General features: G+C 34.7%; 1 protein-coding gene across 7 annotated transcripts in view; it reads right to left on the bottom strand.

The window, feature by feature from the left end:
• PHACTR3 (phosphatase and actin regulator 3) overlaps positions 1–26,810 on the bottom strand; it is a 262,235-nt gene extending 235,425 nt beyond the window's left edge. For 6 of the 7 annotated variants that reach the window (XM_031951701.1, XM_031951700.1, XM_031951702.1 and 3 more), the window contains exon 1: positions 26,311–26,810. In XM_031951701.1, coding sequence (XP_031807561.1) covers positions 26,311–26,419 — 109 coding nt within the window. In that variant the 5' untranslated portion in view covers positions 26,420–26,810. The remainder of the gene's footprint in view (positions 1–26,310) is intronic. The other variant, XM_031951706.1, reaches the window with a different exon arrangement.
• Positions 26,811–27,021: the final 211 nt, after the last annotated feature.

Below are 27,021 nucleotides of genomic sequence, written 5' to 3'. Positions count from 1 at the left end.
ATTTTTAATACCTGTTATGTACAAGGCCCTATTCTAAGCTATGGGGATACAAAATCAAAAGGAAGTAGTGCCTGACATCAGGAAGTGAACCTGGAGGATGCAGCATAGGTATTTTAAAATAAGTAAATATAAAGTAGGGAATGAAGAAGAAAGTGGAGAGATAAAAGGATTATAAGAAAATCTAAGAGGGCAAAAAGTGCTATAAGTTAGGGGATCAGGAAAGTATTCAAGAAGGAGGTAGAAACAAAGCCAGGAGTAAGTAAGGATTCTGGAAGGAAGAGATCAAAACATAATGAATGCTAAGCCTGAAGGGTATGGAGGTAGAGATTGGTAGATGGACAATATGTGACTTATAGAAAAGCATCAGTATAAGAAAAGAGGTCTTAAATCTTTAGTAATTCCCTAGAGCCTTCTAAGTAAAGTCTTTCACATTTTCATGCTTTATCTCATATCTCTTCTACATGCTCTAGCCATAGAAGACTAGAACACTTAGATGGCTTTTTGGATAGAATGCTAGGCCTACAGTCAAGAACTCCTGAGTTCAAATCTCTCTTCAGACATTTACTGTCTGGGACTGGGAAAAATCACTTAATATCTGCCTGATTCAGTTTCTTTGTCATGACAATAATAGCACACACTTCATAGGGTTTTTGTGGTGATCAAAGGAGAAAATTTCTGTAAAGCACTTAGCACAATGCTTGATACATAGGTGATTAATAAATGCTCTCTCCTTTCTACCTTTCCAGTCAAAACTTATCTATCTCTATCCCCTAAATCAGGGGTCCTCAAACTTTTTAAATAGGGGGCCAGTTCACTGTCCCTCAGACTGTTGGAGGACCGGATTATAGTAAAAGCAAAAACTTTATTTTGTGGGCCTTTAAATAAAGGAACTTCATAGCCCTGGGTGAGGAGGATAAACATACTCAGCTGCTGCATCTGGTCCACGGGCCATAGTTTGAGGACCCCTGAAAACTGCTCCTCATATTTCTCTAACCTCCAAGTCTCCTTGCTAAGAAGCCCTGCTCCAATGCTTTTGGAAGCTATTAGATTGTAAGGTTCCCTGAGTTTAGAAACTGCGCCAAATAAAAACTGTATTTCTCTATACCTAGCACAGTGCTCTACAAAATTAAGTTCTTAAAGTTACGTTTTGTCCTTTGTTTTTGAAGAGGACCAGTGACCTCACAGGTGAATTGGACTAAGTGAGGCAGTTGCACAAATGCATTAGATAAAAGTCAAGTAGACTGATCATAGCCTAGGACTAAGTAATTGGCTTTGGTGTTTTCAATGTCCTGCCAAGCTCTAAGTGTCCCCCAGCTCCTTCTTCAGTCACCTTCAAAGAGGTTGGAACAAATTGTTCTCATCTACCCATTCTACCCAGTTAAGTCTTCACATGCTTGGAGTAGACACCCTTCTAATCCGCCAATGGATCTGAGACTCATTGGTTATCTTCAAACAGTTAATAAATATGTTTTTATTGAATGAATAAATAGAATCATGCAAGAGACTTTAGAAATGAGCTAGAGTCAACTTGCTAATTTTAAAGTGGAGCAAACAAACCTAGAGATAGTAAATGATTGCCCTAGGTCACACACAAAAGTTGATCCTATCTCCCTAATTGAAAATCAAGTAAAAGGAAAACTAGCCTTTAATTTTTAGGATAGGAAAATGTATATGCCAGTTACCATACTTTAAGAATGAATCAACAAGCTAGAAAATATATACTTTAGTACACTGTTGGCAGAACTGTGAATTGGCCTAGCCATTCTAGAGAGTAATTTGGAACTATAACCCAAAAGTTACTAAACTAGCATGATATGTTTACTAAATTAGTAGGGGATGCCCTCTGACACAGAAATACTCCTTACTACTACATTCAAAGAAATCAATGATAAAGTGTTTTATCACTTATCACAGAAATATTATAGGAGTCCTTTTTATGGAAGTCAAAAGTTGTAAATTAAGGTGGTATATTTCTATTTAGGAATGGTTAGATAAATTGTGATAGAATAGTACAATGGCATATTATTGTACCATATGACATGATTAATTGGAAAGTTTCGGAGAAAATTGGGAAGATCTCTTTGAACTGATGTAGAAAAAAGTGAGCAAAACTAGAGGACAATTTGTACAATGAGAACACCATAAAAACAATTTTTAAAAACTTTATAAATCTGATCAGTCAACCAACTTTCTTTATGATCAGTACAATTTTAAACAAGTTCAAAAATATGATGATGTGACTCTCATCAATAATGAGATGACTCAGACCAGTTCTAATGGTCTTGTGATAAAGAAAGCCATCTGTATCCAGAGAGAGGACTGTGGGAACTGAATGTGGATCACAATATAGTATTTTCACTCTTTTTGTTGTTGTTTGCTTACATTTTGTTTTCTTTATTTTTTTTTTACTTTTTGATCTCATTTTTCTTCTGTAGCATATTTGTGGAAATATGTATAAAGGAATTACACATTTAACATACATTGGATTGGGACATCTAGATGGCGCAGTGGATGGAGCACCAGCCCTGAAGTCAAGAGGACCTGAGTTAAAAATCTGACCTTAGACATGAAACACTGCCTAGCTGTGTGACCCTGGACAAGTCATTTAACCCCAATTGCTTCAGCAAAAAAAAAAATTACATATATATGTATGTATGTATATATATATATATATATATATATATATATATATATATATGTATTAGATCACTTGCCAATTAGGAAAGGGTGTGGGGGAAGAGAAGGAAAAAATTAGAACACAGTGTTTTATAAGGGTCAAAAACTATCCATGTATATATTTTTAAAATAAAAAGCTTTAATTTTAAAAAAGTATAATAATGGAACACTCCACTCTCACCTCCTGTTGAGGAAGTTACACAGTTAAAATAAGAAATAGACATTCATTTTTAGATACAGTCAATGTGAGAATTTCTTTTTCCAGACTATGCATATATGTAGTAAAGACTTTATTTTCTAAGGGGGAGGTTCTTTTGTTTATTCAGTATGGGGAGAACTGAAGGGACAGGTTAATAAAAGAAAAAATATAAAAAATAGAGTGGGTCAAAAATAATAAATTACTCTTGACCTGTTTTTTTGTGTGTGTGTCTTTTCTGGTTTGATGGTACAAAGTTAGAATTGGTTTATTCAATTCAATTAGGCCAGGCTTATCATCTGCCTCCTCCACCAAAATCTTTCAATAGTCCATCATGACTCAAAGATTATGCCAGCAGAGCAAAAGTTCTAGCAAGATCTACCTATTCTGGAAAGGCTCCAGGCATGAGACCAGTGGCGGACTGTATATCTATCATTCAAGGATTGGCTTAGCTACGTGGGAAAAAACTTAGCACCAAAGGCTAGATTACCAAGTGGTAAACCTTTTTGGCCACAGCAATTCATGAAGATAATTATAGAGCTGTTGTACCTTTAAGAATGAAAGAAGGATCCATAGCAACAAAAACACAGTTGATTTAATTACTGTAATAAATATTCCACTACTAGCTGTATCGGACACTGTGGGGACATTGTATATTTATGTCTCTCTTTCTCGAGAAGTGTTCAAACTACAAACTAAATTATAATGGATCACTGTAGCAAATTGAAGATACTAATTTCTGCACCAAGTTTAAACTCTGATCTTCACTTCAGTCATGAACTTGAGAGAAAAAAAAATGGAGTTAGCAGTTTCATACATGAACCAACAATTTTACTCCTCTCATGGTCCAAGAGCATGGCTAAAATGATGCTGAGCAGTTTTACAGAACATGCCCAAAGGCCAGGCCAGCATTTTTAATTTTATTATTTTACCAGAATATAATATAAGGGTTTAGACTCTGTCTCAGGGGGAGCAGTCAAAATGTCAGCTTGGACAGAAGTGTTCAAGTACTGAGCTAATACATTGAAGCTGAACTGCCTCATAAAGATACAATTATCTTTTCACCAGCAAACATAGTACCTCCTGTTTAGGAATGACACAAAATGAAAAAAAAAATTGTGTATATCTTATCTCTAAGTCTTGACACCAAACATTAAATTCTTTCCAAGTAAGCACATAATGCTCTATATTCCTTATATGAAGATGATACTTTTGCAGCGGGTTTGAATTGTTTTCTCATTAAAGAGCATGGATTTGCCTTAATTGTCTTTGTGGTCAATGATCTTTATAAAAAGACAAGAATCACTCCTGAACAAGAAGCAGAAAGTTAACACACAGGAATAGTAATTGAGCTTATGATCTTGCTCATATTATCATTGTACTCTAACCAACAAAGTTATGTACACATGCACCAGTTGCACAAATCCAGAGGTATATATACATGCACACACAAACACAACACCATTGCTCTTTAAATTATAAAAAGTTCTACATGTATTGGTCATCCTGCCATCTAGGGCAGGGGGTGGAGGGAAGGAGGAGGAGAAAAATTGGAACAAAAAGTTTGGCAATTGTCAATGCTGTAAAATTACCCATGCATAAAACTCGTAAATAAAAAGCTATTTTTAAAAAAACAATTCTAAAAGTGGAAAGAAGAGATCACATCTTTGGTGAAGCTGTGAACTGATCCAACCATCCCGGAAAGTAATTTAGAAGGGTCAAAAACTGACCAGAATGTTTTGACTCAGAGATGCTACTGCGATTTATATTCCTGAATGAAGTCTACACAGAAGAAAGGACCTATACATACCAAGGTATTCATTGTTGCACAAGGTATTCACTGTGCACTCTGCACAGTAGCAGAGATCTAGAGACAAAGTAGGTGCCCGTTAATTTGGGGAATGGTTAAGACCTATGCTTTAGAAAAAAATCACTTTGGCAGCTGTGAGGCACATGGATAACAAAGAATATGAAGAATTCAGAGACACATGGCAAGATTTATGTGAAGTGATCTAGAATGAAATGAGATCCAGGAAAACAATATATACAAAAACTTAAAGAGAAAGTTTAAAAAAACAAAACCTGAATTTTGTAACAATATAAAGGCTGAACTTGGTCCCAGAGGAGAGTTGATAAAATGTACCTCCTTCCCTTCATTACAAAGCTAAAAACCACAGGTATGAAACACATTATATATCAAAGTTTTTTTAATTATGATTCACAACTCGATACAGGATCTCATAACTGAATGTGGGAGTTGTAAAATTATGATATATTTTCAGTAAATGTTTTATTTGTATACTTATTGAATATTTGAGGCTGCATAAAAATTTCTTGGGTGAAAAGGGGTCACAAGTGGAAAAAATTTAAGAAGCCCTGATAATATTTGATTCTCCCCATTTGGTTGCTTTGGCTGAACTGTTTTTCTTTTCCTTTTTTATTCTCTGTTATAAGGAAAGGCATAATGGGCAGAAAAGGAAAGGACATAGTTGGGAATAAATTTGATATTAAAAACAAAAAGCATTCATGAAAATATATTTTTATGACCAACAGGATGATTTCAGAAGGCCTGGAGAGACTTACACAAACTGATGCTGAGTGAAACGAGCAGGACCAGAAGATCATTATATACTTCAACAACAATACTATATGATGACCACTTCTGATGGACCTGGCCATCCTCAGCAAGGAGATCAACCAAATCATTTCTAATGGAGCAGTAATGAACTGAACCAGCTATGCCCAGAGAAAGAACTCTGGGAGATGACTAAAAACCATTACATTGAATTCCCAATCCCTATATTCATGCCCACCTGCATTTTTTATTTCCTTCACAAGCTAATTGTACAATATTTCAGAGTCTGATTCTTTTTGTACAGCAAAATAACAGTTTGGTCATGTATACTTATTGTATATCTAATTTATATTTTAATATATTTAACATCTACTGGTCATCCTGCCATCTGGGGGAGAGGATGGGGGATAAGAGGTGAAAAATTGGAACAAGAGGTTTGGTAATTGTTAATGCTATAAAGTTACCCATACATATAACTTGTAAATAAAAAGCTATTAAATAAAAAATATATATATTTTTTAAAAGACAATGAAAAGATTTTTAAAAAGAAATTAAATTGAGAATAAAAAAAAACCTCTTCCTCTCCTGTTTAATCAAAAGGGATTTCTATCTCCTCTTTATACCTACCAAAAGGATTTTAGAAAGCAACTTTGTCAAAATCTCTGCATATTGAGCTCATGATGTATGTGTATGTGTGTACTATATAGCAAAAATAGGCATTACTGGATGGATCTGAGAACCTTCTAATAAAGTAACCCCACTGATATTTTTTTAAAGCACAGCAGGATAACTCCAATAAAGACAATCTCACTAACAGATACATTATCAACAGCACTAAGAGACTTCCCTGTGTCACAGATCCATTTCCCACTTATACCCAGGGTTCTTATGTCTAGTAAAAACAAGATTAAAAATAAAAACTCTGGAATAAAAGTCCTGGAAGATTAAGAGCATTAATATTTACAATATCAAAAGAATAAAACAAAAATCTACAGCTTTCCTATTAACTGTAATCATATTTGTTTACTTTAAAAAAAAAAACATGTTACTAAAAGTTCAAGATGATAATTAAGTTATACACATATTGGCTTATATATTAAAATGTCTTTTGTTTTCTAAGATACTAGTGGTTTAATATTATAAATAATTAATTATAGGCTCCATTAGCTTCAATGTTATCATAGCCATCAAGAAACAAGAGTCAAAGTTACAAGGCACTGCAAGGTGCCAACTTATAAAAATTAAATATTTAATTAACTGATACTAAAAAAAAAAAAACCTTTCATCAACATAGGGAGCAATAATCCTCAGACAAGAATATGATAAATGTGTAGAAACAAATGAGTTTACAAATTCAAAACTAAGTTCATATAAAATTTAAATCCTTAAAATATGTCCTCATTGAAGAGACAGATATTTGTACATTTAATAACGATTTGTTGTTAGTAAAGTCCAGGATGGGAGGAAATCTACCTACTTACAAAATCATAAAATCTCAGAGCTTGAAGGGCCTTAGAAGTGTAGTCCAATGTGTATTGTTTGTTGTTGTTCAATCATTTTATTCAGTTCTAGCCCTTTGTGACCCCAATTGGTGTTTTCTTAGCAAAAATACTATAGTAGTTCACCTATTTTCTTCTCCAGCTCATTTTACAAATTAGGAAACTAAGTAAAACAGAATTAAGTGACTTATCCAGGGTCATAATCTAGGAAGTATTCAAGTGGATTTGAACTCAAGTTCTTCTAACTCCAGGCCTGATATTCTATCTGCTGCGCCATTTAGTTGCCCAGGTCTTTCATATTATAGAAATTTTGCCACATAAAACTCCATGAATTATTTAGATAATGGCCCTCCTAGAGCTAAATCTAAGGCTACTGAGGTAGAAGATCATTTTGAGACAACTAAGAGGCTCCCTTCAATGGAATCCTGGTATATGCAATGGCAATTGGTTCAGTTTTTGTATAACCATCAATTGACTTAAAGTTAGTTCACTGATCTTGGAAATCAGAAGCACAGGCGTTGAATAAGTATTCTTCCTATAGCACTGCCTCTATTGTTTGTTTGGTATTTGAAAAAAATATATAGCCTCCATTTGCTATCTGGGAAACCTAACTAACCTGCAACTCAGCATATTGGAGACAACACTGGGTGTAGAGTCATACAAGCTAGATTTTCAATCCTGGCACCAGTACTTTTGGCTATTCTGAAAGGGCCTTCAAATTCCACTAATGAAGTGATGTCAATCTCAGATAGAAACATATCCCCTGTGGGCAATATATTGATTTAGAAAACCACAAATTAACTCATCTGTGTTATAAAGTAGTTATGTTTATTTTGTTGAATATTTCCTACTTACAATTTAATATTGTACCTGTGGTAGTGAGGAATGTTAAGGTCCTATGTTTGACACCTCTTATGATGAAACTCCCTTATTTTACAGATCAGGAAAATAAAGTGCAAGGAGGTTAAATGACATTTTAGGCAGTTGAACCAGGTATTTAATCCGTCCCCCAATTTCAAATCAAACTCTCTTTTCCGTGCATCATTCACTAACCTTCTTTAAGCCTCAGTCTCTTCATCCATAAAATGAGAATTCTAACATATGAACTATTAATCTAACATGGTTATTATGATGATCAAGAGAGGTGATTTGTATAAAGTTCTACTTAAATGTAGAACTTGTTGTAAAGCTTCTTTGTATCCCTCACAGAAGTCAGCAAGTCCTAGATATTAGAGTAGGAGCTTAATATATACAAATCTGACAGGTAGAAGACATGATCAACTAAACAATCACACATTTTTGGTTATTTTTGAAAGTGACTTAAAAGTAAAAGCCCAGGAATTCTTATGTATCACTAAATTTGATTATTTTAAATTCCTGACATCCAACCATATTGAGCCAATTATTGAGCCAGTTATTACTAGTCCTAATTTGAATCTATAATACTTTTATCTTGATTACATTCTTTGAATATATATACTGAACACCAAAATCTGGCACTGCTGTTTTTTTCATTTAATAGTATTTTATTTTTTCCAATTAAATGTAAAGATAATTTTCAGCATTCGTTTTGTAAGATTTTGAGTTCCAATTTTTTTTTCCTTCTCTTTCTTCCCTCCTCACCTCCAAAGACAACATGCAATCTGATATAGGTTATAGACATACAATTATTTTAAACATATTTCCATATTAGTAATGATGTGAAAAAATAAAAACAAAAGGGAAAAAACACAAAGAAAAAAAGGGAAAATAGTATGTTTTGATCCACAAACAGTTTCCATAGGTCTTCCTCTGAATGTGGATGACATTTTCAATTCCAACTCTATTGGAATTAGCTTTTCTCAGCAACCTAGTCTATCATAGTTGATAATTACATAATCTTGCTGTTAATTGTGTATAGTGCTCTCTTGGTTCTGCTCACTTCATTAGGCATCAATTCATGGAAGTCTTTCCAGGCTTTTCTAAAATTAACCTGCTCATTATTTCTTAGAGAACAACAGTATTACATTACATTCAAATACCACAACTTATTCAGATATTCCCCTATTGACGGACATCCCCTCAATTTCCAATGCCTTGTCACCATAAAAAAGTGGCTACAAACACTTTCACATGTGTGGATCCTTTCCCCTCTCTTATGATCTCTTTAGAATATAGACCGTGTAATAGCACTGCTATTTTTTAAAAAGTATGACCCTCTGCTTGATGTTAAGTATTAAAATTGTTCTGAAGATAATACCAATAATTTAAGAATTTACAGAAGAAAATACATTTTAAAGTGTTTTTTAATACAGGAAAAGAAGTCTATTTCACATTATCAATTTCTATCCTCCATTTTCTGACTGAAAACTCTGCCTATTTGGCTTATTTCAAAAGGATGAAGCTTTTAAAATTGACACAAGGAACCTGTCTTGATTTAAGGAGAGATGTTCTAAATAAAATACTGCAAAATGCTTTTCATTTAGCTCAGGGAAGAACTTTTTTTTTCAATTATCTTGACTACAGAGTGATGGGTTCTTCAATCGATGTTGACTCCTCAAAGTTTTATTAAGTCTGAAGGTTTGTGACTTTGGTTGGTGAAGCAAATAGCTGTATCAGTGAAATCACAGATGATTCAAGTATTAAAGTCCTGTTACTACAAGACATTAAGCAGTTTTGTCATCAAAAAACCAGAAGTAGTGAGAGATGCTATAGATAAATTCATGAATTATATTATCCCCAGTTGGAAAGGTCTTTAGAGGTTATCTGGCCAAAATTGTTCCTGAAACATAAATCCCTTCCACATTTCCAACAAGAGCTTTAGTGAATGTGTCAAACTCTTACCCCTTGGATTAAAGATAATGACACAGTATTAATACAAAAGAAAAAACTCTATCAAAATATTTTATTAAAATATTAAGGGCATGAAAAGGAGGAAGAGGAAGGGAAGGTGGAAGAGAGTTGAGGCTTGGTTGAGGAACTATAGAGAGAGATGGATTCAAGGATCTGATGTAGAATTGAATAGCATCGTTAATTCTTGAACAGATTAGATCTGTTCTTCCTTGCTTTGGAAGTTGCAGGGAAAGCCCAAAATTAGAGTGACATCAACAAACTTTTACTAGATGCCTATTATATGTAAGGAACAAGGGGAGCTCCTTGGAATCCCAAAAAGGATAAGATTTCTACTATCAAGAAGCTTATCCTCTAGTTGTAGAGGCAGGATGGGCTCATTAAACAACAGACTATGTATTGGTTTGAATATAAATCACTTCTAAAATAAGACCTCTGAAGCAAACAAAATGTGAACATAGACTGAAAATATGTTATATAAAAAGATTTCCTTAAAAGGTTAATAATTTAATGAGAATATTGCTTCTACTGATATAGATTCTTATTCTTCTATAACTTGATAGATGGTCTTAGAGAAGTACTATAACCTAACACAGTGATTACTATGTGATGGCCTCAATGATGACCCTCTCAAAACTAAGCTACTCTGCTTCACAGATAAAAGACATTCAGTACCACTTTGATCACATACCCATAATCTTTGAAGCTAACTGGAATATGCTGGACTGTCATGAACTGAAATGTAGTCTTCTAAAACTTAGGCTTCTTTCCATGCCATGAGAAAAAGTTATCAGAACAAGAATTTAATGGAGGTACATTATTCAAAACTGCCATAAAAAATAAAATTGTAGTATAAGTTGCACTATAGGCAATAGTCATTAAGATCAGATATGTATATGTATGTATGTATAAAGATAAGTAAAACCATCAAAGAAAATAAAAGAGTGATTAAAGAAGTAGGAAATTATGCTATCACCAACATCTAGGTAGAAGAGGTTAAAAAATGGAGTAAAGGTAGAGAAAATATAGTCAACAAAATTAATAGAGATGGGGCCAACACTAAAAAAAAAAAACTAGGACTATAGAGATTGAGAAATCTTTGTGGATTTGAAGAGAATAGTTTCAGTAGGGTAATAAGGATGAAAGTCAAGATTACTGAAAATTTAAGAGTGAGTATGAAAAAGCATAGTGAACAGACTCTGCTTTAAAAAAAATCTTTTTTGATATGAAAAGAAGAAGCAAAATAGGTCAGAAGCTTGAGAGAGAGGTAGAGTTAGGACAATTTCCTAAAGATAAGAAAGACTTGAGAATATTTGTAAGCAGAGAAGAAACCAGTGAATAAATATTTACTGCATTAAAGAGGTTGAAGAAAGAAGGGATAATTGAGAGAGACTGCAGGGAATGGGGTCAATAGCAACAGTGGAAGAATTAGCCTTAGAAAAGAATACCTTCTTGGCTAAAAGAAAGTGGAAAGGGATAAGTAGAGAAATTTTAAGGTGAGCAAGAGGGAAATCAGGGAAGTTTGTATCAGATGGCCTCAATTTTCATAGTCAGGATTGTGAGATCATCTTCTGAGAGCAGGGGGGAGTGAAGGCTTGAAGAGTATAAAAAAGATTTGGAGCAGTCACTCTGGAGAATGTGCCAGGGAATCAGCAAGTGTTGACTACTAGGACAGCCTAGCATTGATTCCTCTTTTTCTGTAAGCTGTCATCAGCTGCATCTCTCTGGAAAAATTTCAGAAATCAAAGCCATCATTTTTATTTTTTAAACTTAAAATTTACAAGTAATGACTTAGGTCTGTCTTCCATTCATTCTTTCTTTGATTCCTCTGGACTCACTATTTTCCCCCTTTTCCTTCAATCTTTCCTTTTCTCCAATGTTTTATAATTATTAAATTGTGAGAAATATTCTTATCCCTAAAATAATGTTCTGGCCACATTATGTTGATGCTTTCACTTCAAAAATGCATTAAGCCTCTACAATATGCAAAGAATTATGCTCAAAGTTAGAAATTACAAATATGAAAAAATACTATAATTCCCTAATAATCAAATGGGAAGAAATTACATGAATTCAAATAAGGATAGCACAAATTATGACATACAAAGGATAAATCAAAGATCTTAATAAAGTACTCAAGAAAAATCTGAGAAGGGAAGTGATTATTTTCATCTGTAGGAATCAAGGAAGGCTTCCTGGAGGAGAGTATAATTGAAATGGGCCTTGAAGAAAATTTTATCTCAAATGTTTAACACAATAAAACTCTGAGAACAGAACAGGCATTCTCTTTGTCCTCTGGCATCACAGAATATGCTTGCACGTGCGTGATATTGAATGCATTGAGACTGAAAGCAAAGGCTCTCTCATTCATGGCCAGTCACTCTGAAGCTTATCTGTTCGAGACTTGGGCTCTCATTTTCTTTCTCTAAAACATTTAATGCTAATATCTAACCATCATCTGCTCCTTTCTCATCTTCTCTGACTGCTTTCAACAGTGCCTTGTCTGCAATGAGTATAATGCTGCCTTTGGCATTGAGATTATAACACAGAAGCTGCAGCTGAGATTTGAAGACTGTGGGTGGCCATGACTGCCTCCATTCTTATGGACTCCTGGATGTGTGTGAAACTGGGCAGGAAAATCACATCACTCCCAACTCCCCAGTACCAGTGTACATTCAACTGCCAAACAGCATATAAATCAAAGCTTTGGAAATGAAAAAGAAAAGTTTTTCAAAAGACCACTAAACAGGAACCCCCAAACTCAATCCTGCTTCCTAATTCAATTAATGCCAGTTATCTATTTTTTTCACCCCCTAGGGAGAAATCTTAGATGCATATCACTGTAACAAAAACTACCTGTAAAAGAACAGGTCGTATATTCCTCTAGTGGGACATAAAATCTGAACTGCTCAAATAACAAAAGGGAAAATATCCATGAAATTAGAGAACCAGTGCCTATGTTTACAGCAAACTATATCATGTTCACAATCATGTGAGGACCCAAATAATCACACAAAAATTTTATTACTGCAATCCTTTGTAGAAAAATTGTTTGACATACACAGACATAACCAATGCTTCTCAAATATCCAAAATAATGTATACTCTGTTATTATTATAGTTTTTTTTAATATGTGGTAAGGATGGGTTAAACAGAATATTAATATAGAATATACAAATATTGAATAAATTATTCAAAAATGTTCAAAGGATATCCTATGAACTTTTGTAATTTTAACACAATTGTGGGTACACAAAGGTATATATGCACATAATTATATATATATATATATGTGTGTGTGTGTGAAATGTGATTTTAGTATACATATACCATCTATATGTGTGTATATATGTATATGCAAATATGTCCCTTAATTCCAAGTTTGATTTTTTTACAGATTATGGTACAATGTATTGATCTATGTACACACAGAGATACACACATAGATACTCACATGGGTACCCACCTAAGAGAAGGAGAATGTACACATAAATACACAGATATATTAGTGGATCAATGAATTCATTGTGTATGCCATACACTAGTACAGAAAGAAACCCACTACAATTTCTCATTCTGTCCATATCCTTCCAAAATTCCTCTTTAGAGGAGCCACCCAATATGTCCTGAACCTCTGCTATAAATAGGTATAGTTATTATAAAAACACCATAGAAACCCTTCCATATATCGCCTTATTGCAAAAGGTGAAGAAGCCATTGGAGAGGAAATAATGTCTTGAGGAACATTGTATTTATTCATTCTGGATGTACATATCAAATTTAAGGTTTTATTGGAGCAGAAGGTTTCAAAACCTTCTTACGCCCAGTTTTTGACTACAGAAGGTAATAACTTGGATCATGGAGTGACATTCAACAGTGTCATCACCAGAACTGTCTCACACTACAATTAACTTCTGTTGATCCCTATTCTCCATTTGGGAACAACAGAGATATTTTACCCATATATCATACATACACCATCATAGCATTTAGTAAAGGAAGGGATAGTTGAGATTAGTACAATCCAATTCTCTCATTATCAGGCAAAAAAACAACAACAACAACAACAATAAAAAAAAAACAACCCTGAGGCTCAGATAAGGGAAGTACTTTGCCACAGGTAATACAGCTAGGGGCAGAGAATTTTGCAGATTCATTTATTTATATCTTATACCAAAAAAAAAAAAAAACTATAATGTGGAATGTACCCAGGATCTTTTCTTTAAACCTAAGCCACAACCAAATTAGATGCCCATTGCAAGAATACATTATACACAAAAGGATTTTAGCTGACATTAAGTTAGGATATTATGCTATGGGCTAGGAAGAGGAAGATGTATACATAACATGTACTGACAGAGTGATCTTTCCCAAAGACAGGGTATTTAAGTTTAATTCTGGGCCAGTTGAATTTGGAAATCTCTCTCTTAAGCATGACTATGAGGTAAGAATCTTTAGCTGAGAGGTTCTGATGAACTTAATCCAAGGTATAAGAAATCCTCTTTTTTTCCAAGTGGGCCAGTTATCCTCTCTTTCAACCCAGAATGGCATTTAGGGACAATGAATTCTTGATTTGTAGAATTCACATTTATAGGGAGCTTCTTGAATCTGACATTGACATTACTTCTGATGAGAGATCTTAAGTTTATGTAGTCAGACTAAGTAATAGCAGCAAACAACACATTAGAATTTGTTTTGACACTAGCTTTTTCTCACTTTCTATCTGTTTAATTAAGGAATTCCTAACTTTATTTTAAATCATAGACCCCACTGGCAGAATAATGTTTCTTACTTGTACTTATAAATGAAGGAAATCCTAAATTTCAGTTAGAGGATGGTAGAAAAAAAGAAATCAGCATTTATTAAGCACCTCCTTTGAGCTAAGAATTGTCATAGTGCTTTACATCTTTATCTCATTTGATCCTCACAACAATCCTGGGAGATAGGTCCTGTTATTATCCTCATTTTACAGTGGAGGAAACTGAGGCAGACCGAAGTTAGGTGCCTTCCCCAGGGTCACACAACTAACAGATGTCTGAAACTGAATTTGAACTTGGATCTTCATAAGTCCAAATACAGTGCTGTGTCCTCTGTACCACTTGTAGCTAGGGTAGAGAAAATTAAGACTTATTTTTCCCTCCATTCATGTTTAGGAACCACCTGAAATCTCTTCATGGCACCCTTAGATGGATTTAAGATTACTCTTATATAGATTTTAAGGATAGGAGTCACCATCCTAACTCCTCAGTAATCAAGGGTGTGAAAATTATATTTTTGATTATGTTTGGATCACCCTTTTCCTCATATTGGTAGTTCTCTTTTCCTCTTTCCTAGTGAAGTGTTTGATAAAAACCATAATAATCATACATACCTACACATCTACATATATATATGCTAATACACACACAGAAATACATGTGTGCATACAAACACTATAGGAATCAATTTCCCAAATGTTGGAGGTTGGAGAAATGAGAAAGTATTTAAACAAAATCTAAAAGGGCATTTTCTCCTTTACAGGATCATAGATTTATAGCTGGATGGACATTTAGGTTTGATCCCCTCATTCTGAAAATGAAGATATTAAGAAGCCATTAAGTGACTTGATCCAATTCACATAAATATTGAGTCATGGAGAAGGGACCCAAGTCCACTGTCTCTAGATCTAGTCCTCGTGTACTGCACCCTCTCCATTTCACTTCTCTTTGTATTACAGAGTAACTCATCACTTCCAAAAATCTGGGATTTCATCAGTGTGAGCACAGCCTTCACCAAAGGAAACTACAATCCCTTGATATCCAGGCTGACCATCATCTCTAGCCAAGGGAATTCATTACCTGGGATTGGGAGATTGGATAACCTCCTGACAAGAATCTTGCCAGACATAGGTTGGTCCTCAAGAGAACAATCTATCTCTTACTTAATACTTAAAACTCTGAGGTTGGTAGGACTTACTAAATTCTTTCCTCAACTGGAATATTACTGAAGAAGTAAGGATTATCTCCTCTCCTGGGTAAGCATCAGAGTAGGACTATGATAGAAGGAAATTAAGAAAATATCTTTAAACTAAGAGTTCAGTTTGAAGAAAACCTGGATTATTGCCTCTGCTACCTATTACCTTTACGAATTGGAGCACATCACGATCTTTCCAGGACTCAGATTCCTCACCTGTAAATGAGTGTTGGACTAAATGGTTCCTAACATTCCTTCTGGCTCTAAATCTATGGTCTTGTATTATTACTACATGTAATTATTAAAGATTTACTATACAAAAGATACTGTAATAGTATTGGGAATATAATGACAAAATGATAAATAGTTCTTACTCTCAAGGAGCTTTTATTATACTCTAAAGCCAAAATCCATTGTTGTTCCTAGGAGTATTCTGGATCTTTTATTTGGGGGGGGGGGCGCTGGGGATCACCGGGATTGGATATGCTTTCTCCAGAGGGAAGGACTGACCCTCAGGATTGGATATGCTTTCTATAGAGGGAAGGACTGACCCTCAATATGGTTACTCATGACACAACCCTGTCAAGAATAGGCAATAAGGAATTCTTTGGACTTGTATGTGCAAAAATCTTTACAAACCGTTTTTCATTCATTCATTTGTTCATTCATTCAACAAATATCTAACTAACCCTGCTGTTCTTGAGATACAAATGCATGTATCCTAGCCTTTATAGAGTTCCTGCTATTTTTCAGTTAGACTTGAGATTTGAAGGAACAGAGACTCAGCACTGCAGCAAATCTAAATTTAGGTTATATTAACAACATATAAAACAGCATTTCAACTAAGCTTTTATTTCAGTCCATAGGGCTCTAACTTTCTCTAAACACTTATAGTATCATTCCACTTTACTAAACACTTACTGCCTTGTATTGGCATCCATTTTTTATGCATATATTTTACATTCCCAATGAGGTTGGAAGCTCAAGGATAGTATCCCCTCTTAATATGATCAGCAATTAACACATAGCAGGGTCTTAACAAAGTTCTACTCATGATAAAGATAAAGCTCTCCTGCTTAAAAAATTATCTGACTACAAACTTCATATTCCTGGCTTGGGTGAGAATTCCCTCAAGTACTAAGAAAATATGGCATGTCACTACTTTCTTATACAAGAGGTCCTTGACCTCACAGGCAAGAAGATGCTTCATACTAACTATAGAATTTTTATATCAATATAAATGATTAATATCCATAGTTTACTATCTCAGAACAGCTTCTATATACTAATATCCTCCTGGAATAAACTGTTATTAGTCAATTATAAAAGCAAGCAGAGAGCAATTTTTAACAAATGTGCAAGCTTATTTTTAGCATAGCACCTTATTAGAATTCCTTGCTTGGAAGTTCAAGCTTTTTGCTTGCTCCTTTTTTCTAGGAATTTTGAACTATGCCAGTGGTCAACCTGCAGCTGTGCTTTCTTCTCAGAATAAGATTTTCCCCATGATTTCTCAGAACAGTTTTTGCTCCCAGTCACTAAATGCAATCTGTTATATTCCCAAGCCAAATAAAATGGTCAAAGTGATCTGTGAGATATTACAAATAATAATATAAAAATCCAAGAGAAAAACTAGGAATTAAACTGTCAACATTAGCTGCTGTTTCTAAGACTCCATTGTTCAAAATACACACACAAAAAGAGAAATTCTAGACACTTTCCTGATTACCTAAGAAAGATATGACCTACTCAAGAGTTTGAGCCTTTAATAAAGGGTGCAAAATAGCTTCACATATAATTTTCATTAACCTGTCTCCCATTTTTTTTTGCCTTCCTCTCCCACTTAAAAAAAAAGGAAGAAAAGAAATTCTCCCCAAATCTTTGCTATATCATATTAAAAGAAAACCAGTCAGTTAACAGAGAGACAGGGGAAGAAAAAAAAATCCTTAGCTCAAGCTGTTCCCGCAAATGCTTCTAAGCAAGACAATTACTAGGTCCAAATATCAGCTCTATGGAGACTAGATCATGCTTAAATCAGCAGCATTATAGATTCTTATCCCAGCAGAAGTATTGACTCATTCTTCATTCTTGGGCCCATTGCATAACCTTTACATTTGGTTTCACTCAACCCAGCTATAGGACTAAGCAAGCACAAATTAGCACCTCTACTGTGGACAGCTCATGTGTATGTTTCCATAAAGCCCAGGCACCTAGTTAAATCAGAACTGATAATTTAAAGGTTTGTGGTACTGTAGAAAGAGTTCTAGATTTGGAGTCAAAGAACATGGCTTTATAAATTGTCTTAGATACTTAAGACTAGTATGATCCGAGGCAATCCTGCCTTAGTTATCTACTAGCTATGTAATCCTAGGTCAGTCACTTAACTTCTTTTAAACTCAGTTTCTTCATCTGTAATATGGAGGCAAAAAATATACCTTCCTCATAGAGTTGTGAGGATCAAATAAGAATATATATATATGGGGCATTGTAAATCTTAAAGCTATATACATACTAAATGTTACTCAGAATTATGATTTCACAGGACTGTTGTGAAGATCAAAAGAGATAATATTTTAAAGTGCTTTAAATACTTTAAAATAATATATTAATGTTAGCTGTTATTATTAAAAATCTGTCTCTTATGATTGTGTAATCTTAGACAAGGGTCTTAACCTTCCTGTGGCTCAGTTTCCTCATCTATAAAATGAAAAGGGTTGTACAATGTGGTTATCAAGGTCTCATAAAGCTCAAGATCTATGGTTCTGTAATTGTAATATTTTATATCCTATCTCATTCCAATAACTCCTCTTGCATCTAATCCAATCTCTTGCAATATTAATGCAAGACTCCCATTACCAACTGCCTAACTCTAAAAGATCTTTCTCCCTTCTACTCACTACCTCTCCAATCCATTCTTTATACTACCATAATAATCCTCCTCATACAGAGACATTATAATATTATTCCTATGCTCAAAAATCAGTAGCTCCCTATGTTCCAGTTCAGATTTCTTTGCTTAGCATCTGAGGTCATTCTCAATCTGATAATATATTACTTTGCCTTATTCTCAATCTATTCCATTAAATGAACTCTTATACTTGCACCAAACTAGGCTATTCTCTGTTGACCAAATTCTCTCTTCATCAATTCTCCATCTCCATGTTATTACTCCCATTGGTGGGAGTAATGCTTGAAATATCCTCCTTAGAATACTCCTCACCAGATGCATTATCCTTCTTTGGGTGCTAATTACTTGTCTGTTATATGTTGTGTGATTTCATTCATGTATGTACTCCCTTGATCAATGTCTTGACAATTATCTGATTATCTCTCATACCTCACTCTCTGCCACTAGACTAGTAGAATAGTAAACTCTATGATGACAGGAATGGTGTCTTTTCTAAAATACAGACATTTTTCAGTGTCTACTACAATGATCTGTACCCAGCAAGAACTCGGTAAATGTCTGATGAATTTCATGGTGGAAATTGATGTTAAAAATCTATTCTCCGTTACAGCAATGTCAGAAATCTTATTTCATTACCATGGCTTACTTACAAAGCTCCCAATAAACAGGAAATTTCCAATGCTGCAATGTTAGCAATCATTCAAAACTCCCATTTTATCCATCATTAAAACATGCACAATGAACTAAGAATATAACATATCCTTGAATAAATTCATTTGCTAAAGATAAAGTTGGCAGTAGTAAGATGTTATTTAAAAAGAATCAAGGCCCCAACTCAAATCTCACCTCCTACAGGAAGCACTCTCTGACTGCTCTAACATAATCTCTCTCTCCTCTAAGCATTGTACTGATTTACCCATTTGGCAGTTCTCATATATTTCCTTATATGTTAAGCTCCATAAAAGCTACATATATCTTCTTTGTAGACTGCACAGTCTATGCTTCAATTAGATCCTCAGTAAATATTTGTAGAATGAATGTTGAATGAGTTTTAGAAAAATGGCATGGTCTATAAAAAGGGTAGGATAATGCTCTCCCTACCAATCTAACAAGATTCTCTTCTGGGGAGATCCAGGGACAAAGCAACTCTGTTTACATATCATGTATAGATTAGAGGTTGAAAATATAACCAAAAATTCATAGAATTTTGTAGATCATGAATCAGACACTGGCTATGATGCCAGATGAAATGATTATGTTGGCCTTTTTAGTTCTTTACCGGGTCTCCCCAGACAATCACCAAAGCTGAATGGAGGGATCAAAAGACTTCTGTGACTGAAAGGAAAATATAGCTGGTTAAGGGCTCAGGATATGGAAACCAGGAAAAAAATTTGATCAATCATTGATCCAAACATGCAAACTAAAAAGAAGGCTTTTATGAGAACAGTCAGGCAGAACTTAATGGGGAAAGTCATCTATGCTTCCTAAATATGGCAGAAATTAAGGGTGAATAAGACTATTTTGCATAAAATGCCCCATCTGCAATGATATCAAGGTCAGTAAAAGCTTGAGTCATCTCCCTTAAGGAACAGAGCAGTACTAAGGTTGCCTAAGACTGTCATTTTGCCAAAGGGGTACCAGGGAAAGGGAGTTATTTGGACCTATTTCCTAGCCACAATTGAACTCATGAATAGCTCCCACCCTCTCCCCAGTGTTTGCAAGAATCTAATTTTTCAGCTACCTACTAATCAATGTCAAGCACAACTGATGGTGCCAGTTACATAAGAACTGTTGCCAAGTTAACTATACAAGTGACTTTCTCTATTTAAAAAAAATTGAGCCCAGAACATTTTTTTCAACAGAGCCATTTAAATTCTTCTTTGGACATTTTAAATCATTGACAGCTTTGTGCCTGAGTCATTCTCTTATAAAATATATATATATGTATGTGTCCCAGTCTAGTGGACATTCTGGTCGGTCATCTGAAGTGGAAAAAGGTAATAAATCTGCTACACTGCTCAGAGACAGGAATTCTGACAGTTCATTCAACAGATTAGGTTCCAATAAGACTATTTAATAACATGTAGGGACTCATACACATGTATAAAAGTAGATACAGTGTAGACCATGCCATCAGGAAAACTTGAGTTCAAATGTGGTCTCTGACTTACTAGCTATATCATCCTGGCTAATTCATTTAATTCTTTTTACCTCAAGTTCTTTGTCTATAAAATATGGATAATGATAACAGCTCTTTCACAGGGATCTTGTGAAAAATCAAATAAGATTGTATTGTAAAGCACTTTGAAAATCTTAAAGCATTATAATTCTTGTTATTATTTTTACTGTTGTTAGTTATATCTGCATTACTTATTTAATCTTTTATCAAACCTGGTATTTTCTTAGGCAGAAATATTCACAAAGCATTGCAATTGATGCTCATCCCATGACATCTTCTGTGTCCAAACATTCTAATCCTAAACAGAAAGTGGTTGAGGTGGATTTGGCTCCACAGACTCTTGGACAATTAGAACTAGAAGGGATTTTGGAGATCATTTAGTCAAAGCCCTTCAATTTACAGGTACAAATGAGATTCAGAGACTATAAGTTATTAACACAAGATCACAAACTTGTGAAGGATAGATTGATATCAATTAACCAAGCCTTCTGACTCCAGGTCTGGACCTCTTTCTATGACTCCCCCCTTTTTCCCTTCCTCTCTTCTTTCCCATCCCCACTAATAGCATGACTACAAGTATGGCCAAGTCTTCAACCATGAAGCAGTTTTTCTTGACACACACAAAAAATTTAAAAATATTATTTAACATGAAATGATTTCCTAAGTACTTCATAAATATTATTTCATTTTAGCCTCACATTCTCCCTGGGAGCTAAGTACTACTACTATTCCCTATTTATAGATGAACTGAAGCAAAAAGAGCCTTTGCCCAGGATCATACAGCTAGTTAAATATGAATCAGAATTTGAACTTAGGAACTATAAGAGATTTAAAGAAGTATATGATATGATCCTTGCTCTGAAGAAGTTTATAAAATTGATGAGCATTTAAGAAATAACCATATATTGAATTAAGTGACAATAAAAGTGTCCACTAAAAATAGTTAAGAAGAAATGTCAGGAGGCGCTAGATGGTACAGTGGATAGAGCACCAAACCTGAAATCAGGAGGACCTAAGCTCAAATCTGGCCTCAGATACTTAACACTTCCTAGCTGTGTGACCATGGGCAAGTCACTTAAACTCAATTGCCTTGGCAAAAAAAAGAAGAAGAAAAATAATGTCACAAGACAAGTTATGATCAACTAGCAAATAAGTTCTATAGACAAGATTTATTGCTATAAGAGCTCAAAGAAGCAGGAGAGTACTTCATGCTAGTGTGATCAGGAAGGGTTTACAAGAAAACTCGATTATTTGGATAGGTAGAAAAGAGGGGGATGACATTCCTTTCAGGGAAAATGGAGTGAATCAATGGAGTGAGGCAAGAAAGTATGAGATATATCTTAGGGACTGCGCAAACTAGTTTATTTGAGGTGTGGGACTCCAACTATGAAGTAAGGAGAGATAATAAAGTAGATTGGGGCCAGAATATAAGGAGCCTTTAATATCAGGCTGAGGACTTTAAACTTTATATTGTAGGCAATAAGGAGCCATTGGAAAATTTTACATCAAGTTAATGACATGATCAAAGTGATATTTTCTGAAAAATTAGTCTTACATTAGAACATAAGACAGATTTAGAGGATGGACTAAATCAGTGGTATCAAACTCATGTAGAAATGTATCTCTGCCACAGTATGTTGATATAAAAAATTACAAATTAATATTATTTGTGTTTTTATATGTTTCTTTATTTTGTTAAATATTGACACTTCTGGATTAGCAATAAAGAATAGATTACTGTAATAAGATAATTATTACATTATAATAGCCTTAAGATATTTCCCTGTTCTTGTTTGTAATTTGGGCATGAGAGGAAATAGTGATGAAATTTCCAAAATTAATTGTAATTAATAAATTATAAATTTATTACTACTATTACTACTGCTACCAGCTAACATTTATATAGTGCTTTTTTGCCAAACACTTCATAAATATCTCATTTTGTCCTCCTAAACTCTGGGAGGTAGGTGTTATTATTCCCATTTTATAGATGAAAAAACTGAGATAAACAGAGACTAAATGACTTGCCAAAGGTCACATAGTTGAGAGGTAGAATTTGAATCAAGTCTTCTTGACTCTATGTCTAGCATCTCATACATTATACCAGGTAGCTGCCTTGAAATTAATGAAATTCAGATGTTGATAATTATGCCCATGCCTTAGCATATTTGGAACTTTCTAAACTTATTATAATAATATATATTAGTTATTGATTTGATATAAAGATCTGCCTTAAATATGTGGGGAAAAAATGTCACAATATTGTAATATTTCATACCACTATGGGCAACACTGTGGACAGTTAGGTGATACAATGGATAGAATATATGCTTAGAGTCAGGAAAAAATTAACAACAACAAATCGATGTGTTAGATTAAAGTCCATAGTATATCAGCTTTAGAAAAGAGCTTCAAGGTCACCTGATCCAACCCATATATGGACAAAAGTACACTTCTGGAAGATCCCAGACAACAGATCATCTTGCCCCTCCCTGAAAATTCCCAGTGACAGGGAGCTCACTACCTCCTAAGACAACCCATTCTTTTCACCAATTCTAAGTTTCAATAAAGGTCTTTTAAATAAAATTAAGGTTTTCTTCTTCAAAACTTCCATCTATTATTCCCTCTGGGAGCATGCAATAAAACCACATCATTTTCCTAAAAACTGGGATCCATGGTATAATAAAGATTATCTCACAAATGAGGCAACTTTTAGAAATTGAAGCCCCTTAACTTATGATGAAAAATATTATCCACAACCAGAGAAAAAGCAGATAGATAGTGTCTGTCTATATGCAGACTCTTTTTAACTTTATTTTTCTTGTCCATGTTTTCTTTCACAACATGACTACTATGGAAATATTTTGCATAATTACACATGTATAATCTGTATCAAATTGCTTACCTTTTAATCGAGGGTGGGCTTGGGAGAAGGGAAAGAAGAGAATTTGGAACTCAAAGTTTTAAAAATGAATGTTAAAATTGTCTTTATGTGCAACTGTGAGAAATAAAATGCTATATTGTTTAAAATGAAATGACAATATCATAGAATAAAAAGAAAAAAATAAAGTCCCTTAAACAAGAACCAAGACATATGTATAATACTTTAAATGTTGTGATAGAATTCCAGAATGTGGGGCAGATTTTTGTTTTGTTTTAAATCAGCAATATTTAAATATAATATTACTCTATTATAATCTTGAGGCTAAGAGAAAAGAATAATCTGGTGTCATATTATGGTAAGAGATTGTACAAACTATTATATTTAAAAAGGACATGATTTGCTCAAATTGAAAAGTTCATGGAGCACAGTAAGCAAGAATTCAGTAAATAATGGCTGAATGGGTGATTTATAGTAGGGTAAAGTGCTATATTTATAAGAGAAGAAACATTTTATAAATTTCTACTGTGCACAGAGAAATATTTTCAGTGCTAAGGGAAAATAGAAAGTTTAGATAAAACACTATTCCTGACCTCCTACGGCTTACAGTTTGGGAGAGGGATCCTTAGGAAAAAAATATTTCATAAGGAATATATTAGTGGACCACAAAATAAAGTTTTGGTGAGGTCCAAGATCCTTACTATGTATGCCCTTTTATATATTTTAGGATTTTTACATTACATTTCCATATGATTTGTTGTATTTTAAACATTCACAACAATCCCCAAACAGGCTCCTTTTTTCCCCTATCAAGAATATAAACAAGAAGAGCTTCATTTAATGGAAGAGCCGTTCATTTGGGAAACAATCATAGCACCCAGTACCCACCCCATTCTTTGTCATTGCATATAGGGACAAGAGACTGAATCCTCTAGCACTTTGTGACATCTTAAGTTAAGGTTCTTTTATTTCCAGATTTTAAAAAAATGATTATTTGCAAAAATTCATTAAAAATAAACTTTTATAACTGGAATCATGCTGTCAATGGCAAATTCATCCACTCTGATGCAAACTGAAAACCTTGTCTTCAACTTCTAATCACGATATTTGTTGCAGGATTACATATCAATTCAGTGCAGTATAAATACCAACCTAGCATGGCATTACCTTCCACACTCTCAGATACTATATAAAACATGTGACCCTCATCAGGTTTACACATTTGTTTGGCAATAGCACTCACAAAGAGACCTCACCAGACTTAGATAGATGAGCTGTTTATAAATCTAAAAAGAACATCAGCTCTTCTCTGGAGAGAGCTGTTCTTAAATCTTGTTTTTTTTCTTTGTAGTTACATAGATTTGCATCGGAGCTATGGAGCTTTCAAGATGACTGAAGGAATCATTCAAAACAAAGCAAATCCAAGCCCACTCTTACTCTTCCCCACCCCCATCCTTACGCTGATAATGAAGAAATTTTAATTATCAATTCACCATTTTGACATTTTTATTTAGACAATTATTCTTTAAAAGGAAGAATAAAGTTCCCACCAGAAACAGAGCCCATAAAATATTCTCTCTCGTTAAGCCAGGAAAAAGATATTGTGATTAGATATTAAAACACTCTTTAAAAAAACACATTTCACAAGATTTTACTTCTCTGTAGAAAGCAAAAATTGCCTTCTTATGGAGAAAAGGATTTAATGATTACTCTGCTTCCTCCATCTCCATAGTGACACCATGCAAACAGCCTGTGCCCTCCTGCTTTATTAGACCTCTCTTCCTCTCTGAAAAGTCATAAATCAAACATGTATACATAAGCCTATATTACAATAGTAAGTGCCTGGACAAGCAAAGGTGCTGCAAGCAGCCACTGAAGTGAACTATTTAATTAGGTAAGTGCTCTAGTTATGATTAATTTTCTTTATCTTTCCAGCTTACTCATCAGACCTGACCTGTCTTGAGGGGTTGCTCTGATTTAAGGGCAGTTGGGGTACACCTTTGGACATTGCTTCAAGTCAAAATGCTAATTATGAAATCCCATTAGAAATGCAGTGACAGAAACGATGCACAAGGTATTGATTAAAAACCCGGGGAGGAGGGGAGAGGAGAGGGAATTGAATAAAGACGAACAGGAGAGACTACCGGGAGTGATGAAGCAGGGCACACTCAAAAACAGGTGTAAAGGCTACAGGTATTCACTCTTCTCTGAACTAGAGTTAGGTTTTATGCTAAAGTAGCCTCCCCTTCAATCAGGAAACAATTACAAAGAAGAAAGAAATGAAGGCAATTCCGTGAGGAAGGAAGGGAGCACAACTTGGGCTTCACAGTTAAAGTCTATTCAGACTGCTTTGTCTTTTCTAATGAGCAGCTACTTTATTACAAATCTACTTGCATGTGAAAACCTGCATTAAGTGAGGACCGCAGAGAACACAGAAAACCATGATTCTAACTCCTGTTGTTTTCCGATTTTTCTGAAAGGCACACGACTGATATTTGCTGAAAGCGTACTCTCCCTTTCTCTCCTTTTCTCTGTCTCTCCCCGTTTTCTCTGTTCCCTTCTTCTCCCGCCCCCATAGTTTTGCCCATCTTCACCAATGAAAGCTAGATCAGGTTACCTGGGCTCTCTCCGGCTTCAGTGGTAGAGGTGTCAGTGAGGATGCTGGGGTCACTCTGAGACCTGCCTCTCGGCAGAAAGCAACCAGTCCCTTCTTCTGATGCAGCCATGGGGAGATCTCAAAGGCAGGCTAAATGGACACACATGAAACCACAGAAACCCAGCTGGCCAAGGTCACAATAGGGGGATATTTTTAAGGAGAAAAAAGGAAGAAAAAGAAAAATGGGAGAAGGAATAGTGAAAGATAGGATTTGGATTCAATGCAGTCGGACAATAGCTTCAGCCAGCTCCAACCAGAAACATCTTCTCAGCAGTCTCCAGGAAACCACCATCGAACAGCAAAGGGTTGGTTTCTTATTCATTCATTTTAATTTCCCTTTGCCTTTTTATTTAAAAAAAAAAAAAAAGTTGAACCAGGAAAAAAACTTTTTCTTTTTAATTTTTATTTCAATCTTGGAGTTGCAGAAGGGGTCTCATTGAGCCAGCTTATCTTTAAATGCTCCCTCCCCCCACCCCACCCCCCACCCCCCATGGAAAAAAAATCTTTGCTCTGGCAATTGCTTTAATCTGAAGCTGTGCTTGGAGCATCTGTTGGAAAACATTAGGATTCTCCCATCATGCCTAGCGAGAGATGCCTGACGTCACGTGCAGGGGGAGTGAGAATGGGGGTGTTTGTGGGGAGGGGGGTTGGTAAGATTCAAATACCTGCACT

Source organism: Sarcophilus harrisii, chromosome 2 (genome assembly GCF_902635505.1).
Source record: "Sarcophilus harrisii chromosome 2, mSarHar1.11, whole genome shotgun sequence".
In the NCBI taxonomy this organism is placed as follows: domain Eukaryota; kingdom Metazoa; phylum Chordata; class Mammalia; order Dasyuromorphia; family Dasyuridae; genus Sarcophilus; species Sarcophilus harrisii.
This window is presented reverse-complemented; position numbering and strand designations above follow the sequence as displayed.